At 35.9% G+C, this 16,369-nt stretch overlaps 1 protein-coding gene across 2 annotated transcripts in view; it reads right to left on the bottom strand.

Annotated features, from left to right (window-relative positions):
• Positions 1-16,320, bottom strand: part of FASTKD2 (FAST kinase domains 2) — a 29,678-nt gene extending 13,358 nt beyond the window's left edge. For both annotated transcript variants that reach the window (XM_063094741.1, XM_063094746.1), the window contains exons 1-7: positions 16,254-16,320; positions 14,762-15,599; positions 11,448-11,551; positions 10,630-10,738; positions 10,230-10,353; positions 9,917-10,056; positions 8,610-8,782 (exon numbers count right to left, since the gene is read on the bottom strand). In XM_063094741.1, coding sequence (XP_062950811.1) covers positions 8,610-8,782; positions 9,917-10,056; positions 10,230-10,353; positions 10,630-10,738; positions 11,448-11,551; positions 14,762-15,499 — 1,388 coding nt within the window. In that variant the 5' untranslated portion in view covers positions 15,500-15,599; positions 16,254-16,320. The remainder of the gene's footprint in view (positions 1-8,609; positions 8,783-9,916; positions 10,057-10,229; positions 10,354-10,629; positions 10,739-11,447; positions 11,552-14,761; positions 15,600-16,253) is intronic.
• Positions 16,321-16,369: the final 49 nt, after the last annotated feature.

The raw sequence follows: 16,369 nt of genomic DNA, 5'->3' as shown, positions 1-16,369 counted from the left end.
TCATTATATGAGTTCAGCATCACCTTGATACCAAAGCCAGATGAGGGCACTGCAAGAAAAAAACAAGCCAATATCCCTGATGAACACAGATGCAAAAATACTCAACAAAATACTAGCAAACCAAATTTCATAGCACATTAAAAGGATCATATAGGGTTGGGGGGTTAGCTCAATTGGTTAGAGTATGGTGCTGGTAACACCAATGTCCAGGGACTGATCCCTATACTGGCCAGCCACCAAGAAAAAAAAAAACAATAATAAAAATAAAAAAGGATCATACACCATGAGTAAGTGGGATTTATCCCTGGGTAACAAGGATGATAAAGCATATGCAAATTAATGTGATACACCACATTAACAGAATGAATGGTAAAAATCACATTATCATCTCAGTAGAAACAGGAAAAGCATTTAACAAAATTTGACATCTTTTCATGATAAAAACTCTCAATAGATTATAGAAAGAATGTATGTCAACACAATAAAGTCCATATATAAAAAGCTCATAGCTAATAACATATTCAATGGTGAAAAACAGAATTTTTTTCCTCTAAGACCAGGAATAAGACAAAAATCTCTATTCTCACCACTCTTAAACAACATAGTACTGGAAATCCTAGACAGAGAAATTAGGAGAGGAAGGAAGGAAGGAAAGAAGGAAGGAAGAAGGAGAAGGAGGAAAGGAAGGAAAGTTAGGAAAGAAAAGAAAAAGAAATAAAAGGCATCCAAATCAGAAAAAAATAAAATTATCTGTTGTGTTCCTATACACTAACAACAAACTATCCAAAAAGGAAATTAGAAAAACAATCCCAAGGTTGGGTCAAGATGGAGGAATAGTCAGTTCCTCGTGTTGCTCTCTCCCACAGAACAACCAATTTGCAACTATTAAGGAGCAATGACAGAAGACCCAAGATCTGCGCTGGAACAGACAGGAAACGCGTGCCACGGGACCCCAGTTCAGGTTGCTCCCCACTGCATAGAGACTTAAGAGGCTCAGGGCTCCCACACCCTGAGCCAGCTGAGCTGGAAAAGGCAGGCGGGGCTGGACCTCTAGTCCCCGCTACCAAGAGACTTAGAGCCTTGGGGCTCCCATACCCCAAGCCAGCCATCTGGGAGAAGGTAGCTGGGGTGGGACTCTGGCCCAGCCTGGTCCCCACCATCGGGAGAGACTTAAGAGGCTTGGGGCTCTCACACCCCGTGCCAGCTGAGCCAGAGAAGGCAGGCAGGGCAGGACTTCCAGCCCAGGCCAGTCCCGCCACCGGGAGAGACTTAAGAGGCTCGGGGCCCACACACACTGAGTCACCTGTCTCAGAACAGGCAGGCGCACTTGGACCCCCAGCCCAGGCTAGTTCCTCCTGACCAGAAGCAGCAGTCCCTTCAGGATCCAAACCAGTCATCAGGGTGAAATGAGTGGACTGTGAAACCCCTGGCCACAATAACAAAACACCAAAGGAAAGATACCAGAAATATGAAAAATCAAGAAAGTACATCACCACCAAAGGAAAATAATAACTCTCAAGCGCTAGATCCTACAGAACAAGAAGTCTTTGAAATGACAGACAAGGAATTTAGAGTAACAATTCTAGGGAAACTAAATGAGATACAAGAAAACTCAGATAACACAATGAAATGAGAAAAAATATAATGGATCTGAAAGAAGAAATGTACAAAGAAATCAGTGCCTTGAAAAAGAACATAGCTGAGCTTTTGGAGCTGAAGGATTCACTCAATGAAATAAAAAACACAACAGTTTAACCAGCAGACTTGAACAAGCAGAAGAGAGAATTTCTGACCTTGAAGAAAGGCTGTTTGAATTAACACAGGCAGACCAGAAAAAAGAAAAAAAGAATCAAAAAAATTGAAGAAAATCTAAGAGAGACTACAGACAACCTTAAGCACTCAAATATCCGAATCACAGGTGCTCCAGAAGGGGAAGAAAAAGGAAATGGCATTGAAAACACATTCAATGAAGTAATAGCAGAAAACTTCCCAGGTATAGGGAAAGTCACAGATCTCCAGATTCAGGAAGCCAAAAGATCCCTAAACACATTCAACCCCCAAAAATCCTCTCCAAGACATATGATAATCAAACTGGCAAAACTCAAAGACAAAGAGAGAATCATAAAAGCAGCAAGAGAAAAGCAGCAAGTCACCGGTAAGGGAGCCCCAATCAGAATAACATCAGACTTTTCATCAGAAACCCTAAAAGCCAGAAAGGAATGGGATGATATATTCAAAACACTAAAGAATACTTTACCCAGCAAGGCTATCCTTCCGAAATGAAGGACAAATAGTATATTTCTCAGACAAACAAAAACTGTGGGAGTTCACTACCACATGACCAGCCCTACAAGAAATTCTCAAGGAAGTACTGGGTTTGATACCACAAAAACAACCATCACTGCCATGAATACTCAAGAAAGAACAATACCTACCAGCAAAACAAAAATGCTAACAAAGAGAAAAAAAATAGTTTATTTGTCACCCCAAGAAACCAACAAATACAGAAGACAAACAGAAAATTAGAAAGGAACAAAAGGTACTGAAGACATCTAAACAAAAAGCAGTAAAATGCTAGGAGTAAATCAACACCTTTCAATAATGACTCTAAATGTAAAGGGATTAAACTCCCCATTCAAAAGACACAGACTGACTGACCGGATTAAAAAGATGGACCCAACAATATGCTGTCTTCAAGAGACTCACTTGACCTGTAAAGACACACAAAGATTAAGAGTGAAAGGACAAAAAAAGATACATCATGCAAACAGAAATGATAAACAAGCTGGGGTAGCTATTTTTATATCATATAAAATAGACTTTAAAGCAAAAACCATAAAAAGAGGTAAAGAAGGCCACTATATACTGATAAAAGGATCTGTCCATCAAGAAGACATAACAATCATAAATATATATGCACCCAATATCGGAGCAGCCAGATTTACACAGCAAACACTATTAGATCTAAAGAAAGAGATAGACACTATAATATTGGGGGACTTGAACACCCCACTCTCTTCATTGGACAGATCATCTAGGCAAAAAATCAACACAGAAACACAAGAGCTAAACAATACTTCAGACCTATTGGACTTGGCAGATATCTACAGAACATTCCATCCAGAAACCTCAGAATATTCATTCTTCTCATCAGCACCTGGAACATTCTCCAGGATAGACCACATGTTAGGTCACAAAGCAAGTCTCAAAAAATTCAAAAAAATTGGAATTATTCCATGTATTTTTTCCAATCACAATGGATTAAAACTAGAAATCAATAATAAATGAAATTCTGGACACTATACAAACACATGGAAATTAAACAACATTCTTCTTAATGACATATGGGTCCAAGAAGAAATTAAACAGGAAATCAAAAAATTCCTTGAAACTAATGAAAATAATGACATATCATAACAAAACGTGTGGGATACTGCAAGAGCAGTTTTAAGGGGGAAATTTATCACATTAAATGCTTACTTCAGAAGAATGGAAAGATGGCAAATAAACAACCTAACACTTCACCTTAAACATCTAGTAAAACAAGAACAATCCAAACCTAAAGTTAGTACACAGAAAGAAATAATTAAGATCAGAGCAGAACTTAATGAAATAGAAACCCCCAAAACAATACAAAAGATCAATGAAACAAAAGGTTGGTTTTTTGAAAAATAAGTAAATTGACAAACCTTTAGCAAGATTAACTAAGAAGAGAGAAGACCCAAATAACAAAAATTAGAAATGAAAAAGGTGATATTACAACTGACATCTCAGAAAAACAAAGAATCATTAGAGCCTACTATAAACAACTGTATGCCAACAAATTTGAAAATCTGGAGGAAATGGATAAATTTCTGGATCCCTACATGCTACCAAAACTGAGGCAAGAAGATATAGAAAATCTGAACAGACCAATAACAATAAAAGAGATTGAAGCTGTTATCAGAAGGCTCCCAACAAAGAAAAGCCCAGGACTGGATGGGTTCACTGCAGAGTTCTACCAAACCTTCAAAGAGGAACTGATACCAATTCTCTACAAACTATTCCAAAAGACTGAAACAGAGGCCATTTTCCCAAACTCATTCTACTAGGCAAAAATCACCCTGATAGCAAAACCAGACAAAGATGCATCAAAAATAGAAAACTACAGGCCAATATCCTTGATGAATACAGATGCAAAAATCTTCAATAAAATACTAGCTAACACATACATAAAATTATACATCATGATCAAATGAGATTCATCCCAGGGATGCAAGGTTGGTTCAATATATGCAAATCAATAAATGTGATACATCACATCAATAAAAGCAAAGACAAAAACCACATGATCATCTCTACTGACGCTGAAAAAGCATTTGACAAAATTCGACATTCTTTCATGATAAAGACTCTCTACAAGTTAGGCATAGACAGAAAGTATCTCTACATAATTAAAGCCATATACGATAAGCTCACTGCCAATATCATCCTGAAAAGCTTTCAGCTTTTCCCTTAAAAACAGGAACTAGACAAGGATGCCCACTCTCACCACTCCTATTCAACAGAGTGTTGGAAGTACTAGCCAGAGCAATCAGAGAAGAGAAGGAAATAAAGGGCATTCAGATTGGAAAGGATAAAGTCAAGTTGTCCCTGTTTGTGGATGATATGATCCTATATATTGAAAAGCCTAAAGCTTCTGTTAAAAAACTCCTAGAGTTGATAACTGATTTCAGCAAAGTTGCAGGATACAAAATCAATACACAATAATCAGTAGCATTTCTATACTCCAACAATGAACATGCAAAAAAAGAAATCAAGAAAGTTAGCCCATTTACATTAGCCTCCAAAAAAATAAAATACTTAGGAATAAAGCTGACCAAGAATGTGAAAAATCTCTTCAAAGAGAACTACAAATCATTGTTGAGAGAAATTAAAGAGGACACAAGAAGATGGAAAGATATCCCATGCTCTTGGATTGGAAGAATTAACATTGTGAAAATGTCCATATTACCCAGAGTGATCGACAGATTCAATGTAATCCCCATCAAAATTCCAATGACTTTTTTCTCTGAGATGGAAAAAGCTATCCAGACATTTATATGAAATAAGAAAAAACCACACATAGCCAAAGCAATCCTGAGCAAAAAAAGTAAAGCTGAAGGCATAACACTGCCTGACTTTAAACTATATTACAAAGCTATAGTAACCAAAACAGCATGGTACTGGCATAAAAATAGATACACATATCAATGGAATGGAATAGAGAACCCAGAAATAAATTCATAGGCCTACAGTCATCTGATCTTTGACAAAGGCAGCAAATCTACATACTGGGGAAGAGACTGCCTTTTCAACAAGTGGTGCTGGGAAAATTGGATACTCATATGGAGGAGAATGAAATTAGACCTGTACCTTTTGGTACCATATACCAAAATCAACACAAAATGGATTAAAGAATTAAATATACATCCTGAAACAATAAAACTCCTTGAAAAAGAACATAAGGTAAACACTCCAGGAAGTAGAAGTGGGTACAGACTTCATGAATAGGACCCAAAAAGCACAGGCAACTATAGGAAAAATAAACAAATGAGATTATATCAAACTAAAAAGCTTCTGCACAGCAAAAGAAACAATCAACAGAGTAAAAAGACAACCAATAGAGTGGGAGAAAATATTTGCAAAATATACATCTGACAAAGGATTAATATCCAGAATATATAATGAACTCAAACAACTTTACATCAAAAAAAATAATAATCCAACTAAAAAATGGGCAAAGGAGCTGAATAGGCATTTCTCAAAGGAAGATACACGAATGGCCAACGGACACATGAAAAAATGCTCAACCTCACTCAGCATCCAAGAAATGCAAATCAAGACCACTTTGAGATACCATCTCACTCCAGTTAGGTTGGCTAACATCCAAAAGACTGAGAATGATAAGTGCTGGAGAGGTTGCGGAGAAACAGGAACTCTCATACACTTTTGGTGGGGCTGCAAAATGGTGCAGACTTTATGGAAAATGGTATGGAGGTTCCTCAAACAATTACAGATAGATCTACCATATGACCCAGCTATTCCACTGTTGGGAATATACTCAGAGGAATGGAAATCATCATGCCAAAGGGATACGTGTACTCCCATGTTTACTGCAGCTCTATTTACAATAGCCAATAGTTGGAACCAGCCCAAAAGTCCATCATTTGATGACTGGATAAGGCAAATGTGGTGTATCTACACAATGGAATACTACTCTACTACAAAAAGGAATGAAATACTACCATTCGCAACAACATGGATGCACTTAGAGAAAATTATATTAAGTGAAACAAGTCAGGCATGGAAAGAGAAATACCACATGTTCTCACTTATTTGTGGGAGCTAAAAATAAATAAGTAAATAAACACACAAACAAATCGAGGGGTGGTGGGGAAGAGGACAGAATAACCACAAAAATTCCTTGAACTATTTAAGTCAAGTAAACAGATATGATGCGGGGGAGGGAGGGGGTTGGGAGGAATGTGTGAAGGGGCATGAAAATCAACTACAATGTATATTGAGAAGTAAAAGAAAAAAAAGAAAAGCAATCCCATTTGCAATAACATCAAAAAGTATACAATAACTTAGGAATAAACTTAACCAAGGAGGTGAAAGATTTGTATTCTGAAAACTACAAAAAACAGATGAAAGAAATTAAAGACACCAATATATGCAGAGACATCTTGTGTTCATGAATTGGAAGACTTAATATTGTTAAAATGTCCATACTACCCAAAGTGATCTACAGATTCAGTACAATCCCTATCAAAATCCCAATGACATTTTTTATAGAAATATATGGAATCACAGAAGACCCTGAAGTGCCAAAGCAATCTTCATAAAGAAGAACACTGGTGGAGGCATCACAAGTCTTGATTTTAAAATATATTACAAAGCTGCAATAATTAAAATAGTATGGCACTGGCATAAAAACAGACATGCATGCCAAGAATACACAACAGAAAAAGGATAGTTCCTTCAGCACAGAATGTTGGAAAAACTGAATATTCAAATATGCAAAAGAATAAAATTGGACCCTTATCTTACACCATACATAAAAATCCATCAAATGTATTAAAAATTTAAACATAAGACCAGAAACTATAAAACTCCTATGAGAAAATACATGGGAAAGCTTCATGACATTTGTTTAGCAATGGCTTTTTTGGGTGTGATACCAAAAGTACAATTGACAAAAGCAAAAATAGACAAGGGAAACCACATTAAATGAAAAAATTTCTGCACGGCAAAGGAAACAATCAACAGCGAAGAGATAACCTACAGAATAGGGGAAAATATTTACAAACCATATATCTGATAAGAGGTTATATCCAAAATTCATAAGGAACTCCTACAACTCAATAGCAAAAACAAACAAAAAAACCAATAACGTGATCTTAAAATTGGGCAAAAGGTTTAAACAGACATTTCTCCAAAGACATACAAATGACCAGCAGTTATATGAAAAGATGCTCAGCATCACTAATCACCAGAGAAATGCAAATCAAAACCACAATGAGATATCGCCTCACACCTGTTAGGATGGGTATAATCAAAAAACAAAAAAATAACAAGTGCTGGTGAGGATGTAAAGAAATGGGAACCCTTGTACACTATTGGTGGGAATGCAAAATGGTGCAGCCACTATGGAAAATAGTTTCCACTATGTAAAATTTTTTCCTCAAAAAAATCTAAAACTAGAATTATCATGTGATCCAGCCATCCCACTTCTGGGTATATTTCAGCTCATAAGAACTGAAATCAGAATCTCTAAGAGATATCTGCACTCTCATGTTAACTGCAGCATTATTCACAATAGCCAATATATGGAAACAACCTAAATGTCCACCAACTGTTGAATGGATAAAGAAAATGGGGTATATACATACAATGAAATATTATTTAGCCTTGAAAAAGAAGACAATCCTGCTATATGCTAAATGGAGGACACTATGCTAAGTGAAATATGGCGCCAAAGGACAAATACTGCATGAAGTATCTAACAAATGAGTCATAGAAACAGAGAGTATAATGGTGATTACCAAAGGTGGAGAGAGGAGGAAATGGGGAATTGCTGTTCAACAGGTATAAAGTTTCAGTTATGCAAGATAATCTAAGTTCTAGAGCTCCACTGCCTATAGTTAACAGTGTTGTATTACACATTTTAAAATTTAAGAGGGCACATCTCACTTTAAGTGTTCTTACCAAAATAAAAATTTAAAACCCAACAATAAAAAAAAATTTTTTTTTAAGATATAGTGCCCAATTTTTCATTAAAATTAAAAAAACTGAACTATGAACTTAGGAGCCAAGTGGACAAGCTAAGAGAGTTTAAAATGAAAACTATACTGCATTAATAAATATATTATAAAGAACAAAGAGACAAGCAAGACAAAGAAGAGCAAAAATAAAACAAAATTATGTTTAACTTTCTAAATGAGTAAGAAACACTATGCTTTATTTATTGACATGGACAATGGCTACGTATGTCTTCACTTGTGATAACTCATTAAGATTATAATTTGTGATCTTTTCTATAAGTATGTTATGTGGCAATAAAAAAGTAAAAAAAGACAAGTACATACTCTTTGTTCTGGCATTTGTAGACATGATTAAGAGAAGAATAAACATGAAGAATAGAGACAATGTTTTTCATGTTTAGGAATTCAGATTTCTCTATTACACTCTTCATAAACAAGTCCAGCAAACCAATAGGTCGAAAGCCAAGGTTCTCAAATAAAATGAGAAGAAAAAGAACCTTAAAAAGAGAGTTGAAAGAAAACTCTTTAATAATTACAGCATTACAGATTAATGCTAACAGTAATCTTTCAGATCTCAAAATAAATAGCAATACAACTGTCCTAATCAACAGAATATTCTCTAAAAAGGAACAATTATCTTTTCCTCACAAAATCTGTTCTATTAATTCTTAAATTAGGTAGCAAGTTAATAAGCAACCTCTTTTTATAAGCTGATGACCAGAACATACAACGGTTTCCATATTTCCATTTCATTTAAAAATAAATTCTTTCCTACATGCTTTTCATACAACAGATCTGAAAATTACTTTTAAATATAACTTTTCTGAAGTTTTTGAAAATGACCAACTCAGTCTTGAACTCCTCCCACTACCAAACCTAGACTTCCTAGATTCTAACAAATGAAATAACTCAAAATGTTCTATATTTAATGTTAATTTCTATAAGTGAAAATGGAGCTGAAATATTATGATCAAAATAAATTTTCTAGTTTACCTTTGATTTCTGTCTTGGTCTTTCTTAGTTAAGATTATTAATTCTCTTTCCAAAATCAATTTCCATAGTAAACTCAAAATTCAGCTTACTCTCCAAAGTAAACCAAACCTAATGATCTAACACAGTTATTATCATCTTCTTCACTGCAAAAAGTTTTCGCCAGCAGCTTCATTTACATGTTTATATTATTAACACAGTCCCTGAATTTAAAAGCTCTTACTCTGGAGGAAACAATGAACATGATCATTAAGTAATGATATTTTATTCTTCAAAAACCATAAGCCTGTCATATTATCCATCTTTATTACTCAAAATCTAATAAGGAAAATGTATAAACACAGAAATAATGCTAAATATCTAACCAATGTACCATACAACCTTTTGAAAACCAAACAAAACAACAAACTTTGAACAATATAATTTTTGTTTCAGATAGAAAGATGGTCAAAAGACTCAGGAGTATATTAACAAGTAATCTCCAGATAGAAATAATAAGGAGCTAATTTTTCAAAAGTCAACTTAGCATTGGAATATTTTGGTATCTTAACTGCTATAAAGGTAAAAAAGAAATACTTAAAATGCTAAACGAGTTAGTGTGCTTCTTGAAAGTTTCTGAGGCTTACTGTTAACATACTCACTTGTTTCAACGTCCAGATGTCAAAAGTTGTAGCCACATAATCTGCTACTCCCTTGAAGAGATCTAAATTATGGTATCGTAGGTCTTTGCAGGACTGCAATATGTTGACCATTATCTTAAAAGGACACCCGTGGATATTAGCTTTAAGAATGAGTTAAATATACAAAAAATTACCAAATGGTTTTGAATATAAGATTCAAGACGTTTGATACTTTTTTTTCATACAAGGGCAAAGTTTTTAAAACAAACAAAACAAATATAGTCTAAAACAGTAGATCAGATGCTACAAATTATGAGAGAAAAATTCCCCTTACCTATGACCATCTTACTGCATTCATTGAGGAGTATAACAGAACGGTGATTCATGGCAGCTAGAGCCTCAAACATTCGCTGGCTATTCAAAACAGAAAATCTGTCTAATTCCCTCAAGGCTTTCATCTAAAGAAAAACAAACTTAAATTTAAGTTATTATTTGTGGCAAAGTAACTTTTATTTTTAAATAAAAAGGATAAAGTTTAAGAAAAATAACTCAAATAGATAAATATACAGTATATATTAATATATACAGATAAATATGTCTACTTCCATTAATTCGTCTTAGCAAAACTAAACCCAAAAGCACAGCAATATCCTCCTAAGAAAATGGACTTCAAGAAATGACAGCAGGATTTTTATTTTCCAATTTTACCCACTAGAGAAAATTCAGGTATTTACCTCCAGTTTCCTTTTAAAAGCAATTGGTGCATCTTTTCCAATACTTTTCATCATAGTTTGTAATGTAAAGACACGTTCTATTTTCCAAACTTGCTGATCAACTAGTATCCTGTCATCAAACACAATAAATATTACAACATTAAAATATCCAAATCTGAAGAGAAATCTTAACATTTCATTTAGTCCAGCCCTTATTTCTTATAGGCATTGAATATGAAGCCCATAGAAATGATCTACCCGCCCAAGAGAGTGTAAGTAGCTAGTGAAAGATCCAAAACCATGCTAGTACTATTTCCTCTCACCTTACTGTGCTATCTTTATTAATGAACAAATTACTTCAAGGGATTATAGTAAGATGTTCTATGCATAGTCAATGAAAACAGGAATTAAGTGTTATTCTCACTAACAGATGACATTAGATCAGTTGCACCGATTTTATAAATTCATTTTCGGCTGGGCCAGTGTCATATAACTGTTACATAGTGTCCAAATAAAATAGTTATTGACTATAGAATTGACTATACAAATGAATTGTCCCTCAAACCACACATCAAAACTATGTTTTAAGATAATTTAGAGCTCAATGTTACCCACATCTTTTTTTATCATGGACCTTAAAGAAGTATTATTTCCAACTTTATCTCATCCGAAGTCAGGATTTTAAGTTTTATAAGGTGTTAAAGTCTGTAACTACCAACAAACCTTCCCTGCCCACACCCCTCCAACAAGAGCAGTTCAGTTTTCATCTTAATTTTTTATTCCAGATATGAGAAACAGAGGAAAAATCCACATGAACAATGCATAAGAAGAGTTCTCACCGCAATCCTTCTCGAAGAACATGTACATTCTTGCATGGCTCCATTGCCTCTAAAACAGTTGACAAAACCGAAAGACATCTCTCATCACACTCATTGATACGTTCCTATTGAAATATAATTACAAAAACACTATAGGTAATGATGCCATAGGAGACTACCTTACCCAAGTAAAACTACTGAACTGATTCTTTCAAGTAAAGGATTAAGTATCAAACCAATAATTCATAATTATTCCATGCTACGGGTTAAATGTGTCCCCAAAAGATTCATGACTGGAAACTTAATCTTCATTGTAACAGCATTAAGAGGGTGGAAATTCCAATTACGGTAACTGAAAGATGAGGTCTTTTGAGAGGTGATTAGATTGTGAGGGCTGTACCCTTGTGAATGAATTAATCCATTGATGATTTAATGGGTGGTCATGGGTGTAGTTCTGATGGCTTTAAAAGGAGAGCAAGTAAGGAAGTTAGCTCTCTCTTGCTCAGCCATTCACCATATGACACCCTGCATCACTGTACAGAGTCGTCACCAAAGAAGGCCCTCACCAGATGTGTTCCCCAGGCTTTGGACTTCCCAGCCTCCAAACTGTAAGAAATAAATTTCATTTTTCTGTAAATTTCCCAGTTTCAGGTATTCTGTTACAAGCAACAGAAAAAGGACGAATACAGTCCACAAAACAGCCTCTTTGGGAGGTAAGATATTATACTTAAGTGAATTTTCCAAATAACTGATATGCACCCCTTTATATATCAACACTTTTTACATTCACCATTATCATTGAAAATCCGTTCCTTCAGGTCCTTCTAGATAGGGTACTAATTTAAAATCCAGAAATGGTAGTGGGCATAGTTTGGAAAGTGAATAGTAACACAGCTTACCTAGTACTCTATAATTTGATCACAACTAGTCTATATACCTCACAAGAGTAGTTGTGATCACATCTGAGGAAACTTAAGCTGAAAGAGGTATGCTCTTTTGCTAAAATTACATGGCTAACGAGTCACAAAGTCTCGAGTCAGAACCACATAATGACAAGAAATGAATAAGGCTAGAGGAAAGAAAGAAAAAAGGGGGGGGGGGATTAATTCCCATGGGAGTAATTTCCTCAACAATTTTCAGCACACTATCAAATATCTGCTATGAAAGGAAAGACCACTTGGCTGCGTGTTTGAAGGCAAATCCATTGACAGCACACTGTCCTTTCGTCTCTAGCTAAAACGTCCTTTAGACATTCCAACAAGTGAGATCAAACACACTCACAGATATTTTGACTCCAAATATCCACTGCTCATACCTCACCAATGCAGATACTCTGCTGATGTGAAAACCTGTCCAAAATCTACTAAGGCATCACTGACCAGGTCAGGTGACTTATTACAATCACTTTTAAATAACTACATTGGGAACTAATACACAGTCTACCAAATAAACATGGATAGTCTGTGGTTCAAACAAACACACACACACACACACACACAAAATAAAAATTAGTTCTTGGTGGAAGACATATGGAAATCACAGTAATGTAAAAAGTTAAAGTTAAAAACTCTCATATACCTATGTGCCCAATTCTTGAATTCTATAGTAAGACAAGATATACGTCAGATTACCCCTAGGAAATTCCTGTCTTTGAAAAAATTATTTAATCATGATCATTGAGTTTATAAGTCTGAGGTGTCCACTCTTAAAACATAAACGATTTCTTTAACAAGCTAATCGTTCCTTCCTCACATCTGGCATCAATTCAGTGACATCAAGCTGGACACCAAAACCTTTCTTTTAAACTAAAAATATCTCCCTCTATCCAATTTCATCCTTCTTCTGATCCATTTTCCACTCATTCAGTGATCTAAAATACAAATTTGAGCATGTCAACCCTTTACTTAAAATCACTTAATGGATTCCCATTACTTACAGGATAAATAGAAATTCCTTAGCCTGTCCTAAAAGGCTCCTTATGATTGAAGCCATATTTTTCCAGCCTCTTGTCCTGCCCTAAGGACCTTACCCTTTCCTCCCCCTCCCCCTGACCACCATATGCACACTTCTTCCTCCCCACTGCTTTAAACACAGAACCCTATCATTCTGTACGTCAGCCACACCAAACTTTCAGCTATACTTTCAGCTCCCCAAATTTGCCAGACTTTTATTCTGGGAGGCTGAGGCAAGTGTTTCTTCTCTGATTGAAACACCATGCCCTTCACTATCAATCCTTTCACAAACCGCTGGTCATCCTTGGACTCAGACATCATCTCCTCCTGGCCTTGAATCCCAATTCTACTGTGGACTAGGTGTTCATTCAATCAGCAAATATTTATTAAGTACCTACAAATAGTGATATTAACAGATATATAACCACAAGCAAGTTATTTAACCTTTTTAAGCCTGTTTCCTACTCAGGAAGATGAGATTTAACAATACCTATTTTAAAAGGCTATACTGAAGAACACATGAGGCAATTCTGTATTCAAACTTTGTATATATTTCTGCTTCAAATACTGACCTTGTATCATCCTTCCTCATTTCCTCTTCTCATCATGAAAGCAACTAGGCTGTAAGCCCCTATTATATATTGTCATAATGCACTTTTCACAACTGTATTCCCTAGTGTTCTGCCCAGTGCCTATATGGGACTCATTAAATAAATGTTGGTTATTATTTTTGTAGTTGCCTTCAAATATATGTCTTACCCTCTAGATTATAAGCTTCCTAAGTGCTGGAACCATGTCTTGTATATCTTTATATCCCTATTGACAAGTGCAGTAACTGGTACATAGTTGACATCCAATATGTTTATTGCATAAATAAATGAATTGACTAACTATGTGACCTTAGCTATGTTCATTGCATAAATAAATGAATCAACTAGCTATGTGACCGGTTTCCTCATAGACAAAACTAAGGCAATATCGACATTGTAGGGCTGTTGGGAGGACTAAATAAGATTATGTATGTAAAAGGCATAGATACTCAACGAATATTAGTTCCCTTCTCTTCCCTCTCTCCTTCCTTCAACTACCCAGACTTTCTTTGTATATCTTGCTTTTCTCCTCATTTGAGCTTCTTCATTACTACTCGATCCTGGAACAGGCAAATGGGACAGGATTTCATAAATTTCCATAGCAAAAGAAAAAACCAAGTTAACAGTTAACTTAAGGTCTTTAAATCATAAAATACATATGCAGAAATAAATGTAAAGGAAATAACATCCATTTGATAGCTTCTTTTAAGGAAGCTACATATCTATTTCCCCTCATTCTTTCAAGACATGCTAAACCAAGTAAAGGCATATTTAAGTCTCCTTTTAATTTTACCTGGATCACCCTCAGCAAACTCTGTACCAGAAGAGTGTTCTGAGGGATTCCAAGCTTCACGATAGCATGAAGACTGAACAACAGGTGGTCACAGTGCATAATCTTGGCTTCTCTCATCATATGTTCACACAGCTGGTTAAACGCAGGGTGGTTAAACATCAGTTGTTTTTCAAAGTGCTTCTGGTCATCAGACATCCTTTTGGCAATGATCCACATTGCTGAGAAATAGTTACTACTAGGAAAGGTAGGAGCTTTTGAAAATGTATCTAACACATCACTCAGGGAATTACACTCCTGAGAGAGTTTTCTATAGCTGATAGGGAGTGGTTTTGTTTTCTTGGTGAGAACATCTTCATTGGAGACTTCATGATCAAATTTTACTTTCTTCAATCCACTGTCAGATGTAGCAACAGAGACAAGAGAATGTTTTGTATCAAAGGACAACTGTCCAGGGCAAAGTAATCTGTCAACTCTAAGAACTGCTACAGTGCTCATGCCCTTTGTTTGAAAGGCATCATCTCTTGATTTAAAAACGAATGCATCCTGAAAGAGATGTCTAATAGATGAATGCACTCTGTTATCAAAATCATTTAAGGGAAGGTTTCTTAGGTTCCAGTGTGAATACACAATTTTGGGTCTGCAAAATCCCATAGAATATAGCCTCACAGTTCTGCTTGTTGGAACTGAAGTATTGAATTGTCTGAGGTTCCATAAAAAGGAACCTACTTTGTTATTCATTTTTGCTATCCACTTGAATCACTTCCAAATGGTTTTAAAGTTGTCAATATGAAGCAAACATCACTTCTGCTAGTGAAAAAGAACACACGCTGTTGTTTTCCTGTAGAGAAAGGAGTAATGAAAGGAACAAAAAATTAACACTTTTACTTAAAGAAATGAAATGCACTTAACAAAAGCGAAAATGGAAGCCTATGGGGCCATTAATATTTTACATTAATGCGGTAAAATTATTTAACCAGTATGAGCTTCCTCCACTTCTACCGCAATGTGTACACTGTTTTAAAGAAGCCAAGAGTACTGTGGAATTAGTTGTTGTATAAATGAAAGAAAAAAAAAAATTAAGCGGACTTTTGGTGTAAAAGTGTTCCATAAAGCTTCCTGAGGGATTTTAGTTAGCACTGACTTGGAATGAAAATAAGGGGTTTAACACTGGTGGATAATTTTCAACGTGAAGCTTTAGCAACAGCCGAACCTGGACTAATAAAGGACAGGGACTTGGACAAGTAAAGCGGCTCAGGAGAATTAAAAGAAAACGAAAGCGAGGTTTGCACGTGGCCCGCGCTTGGGAAGAAGGTACATCCAGTTAGCCTCACCAGACCCCCAAACCGGTGTCAAAAGCCTGTCCTTCCGCAGGTGGGCCACCCAGCATGAATCCACCTCCCTAAACTCAATGCCGGGGCGACTTCTGAGACCTTTCTCTGCATGATAAAACGTCCAGGCTGTAACACTGCCAATCGCTCCGTCCTCCACTCACCTTAGAGCCGAACCCTGTGGATCTACGCAGGGGCAGCCATGACAGTTTCCCCGAGAGCCGCGTGTATCGCGAGATTTTACGGATGCCTTCATAGGTCAAAAAGTGTACGTTCTCAG

Source organism: Cynocephalus volans, chromosome 1 (assembly GCF_027409185.1).
Source record: "Cynocephalus volans isolate mCynVol1 chromosome 1, mCynVol1.pri, whole genome shotgun sequence".
In the NCBI taxonomy this organism is placed as follows: Eukaryota; Metazoa; Chordata; class Mammalia; order Dermoptera; family Cynocephalidae; genus Cynocephalus; species Cynocephalus volans.
The sequence above is the reverse complement of the archived record's forward strand: the minus strand, read 5'-3'. Positions and strand labels throughout refer to the sequence as shown.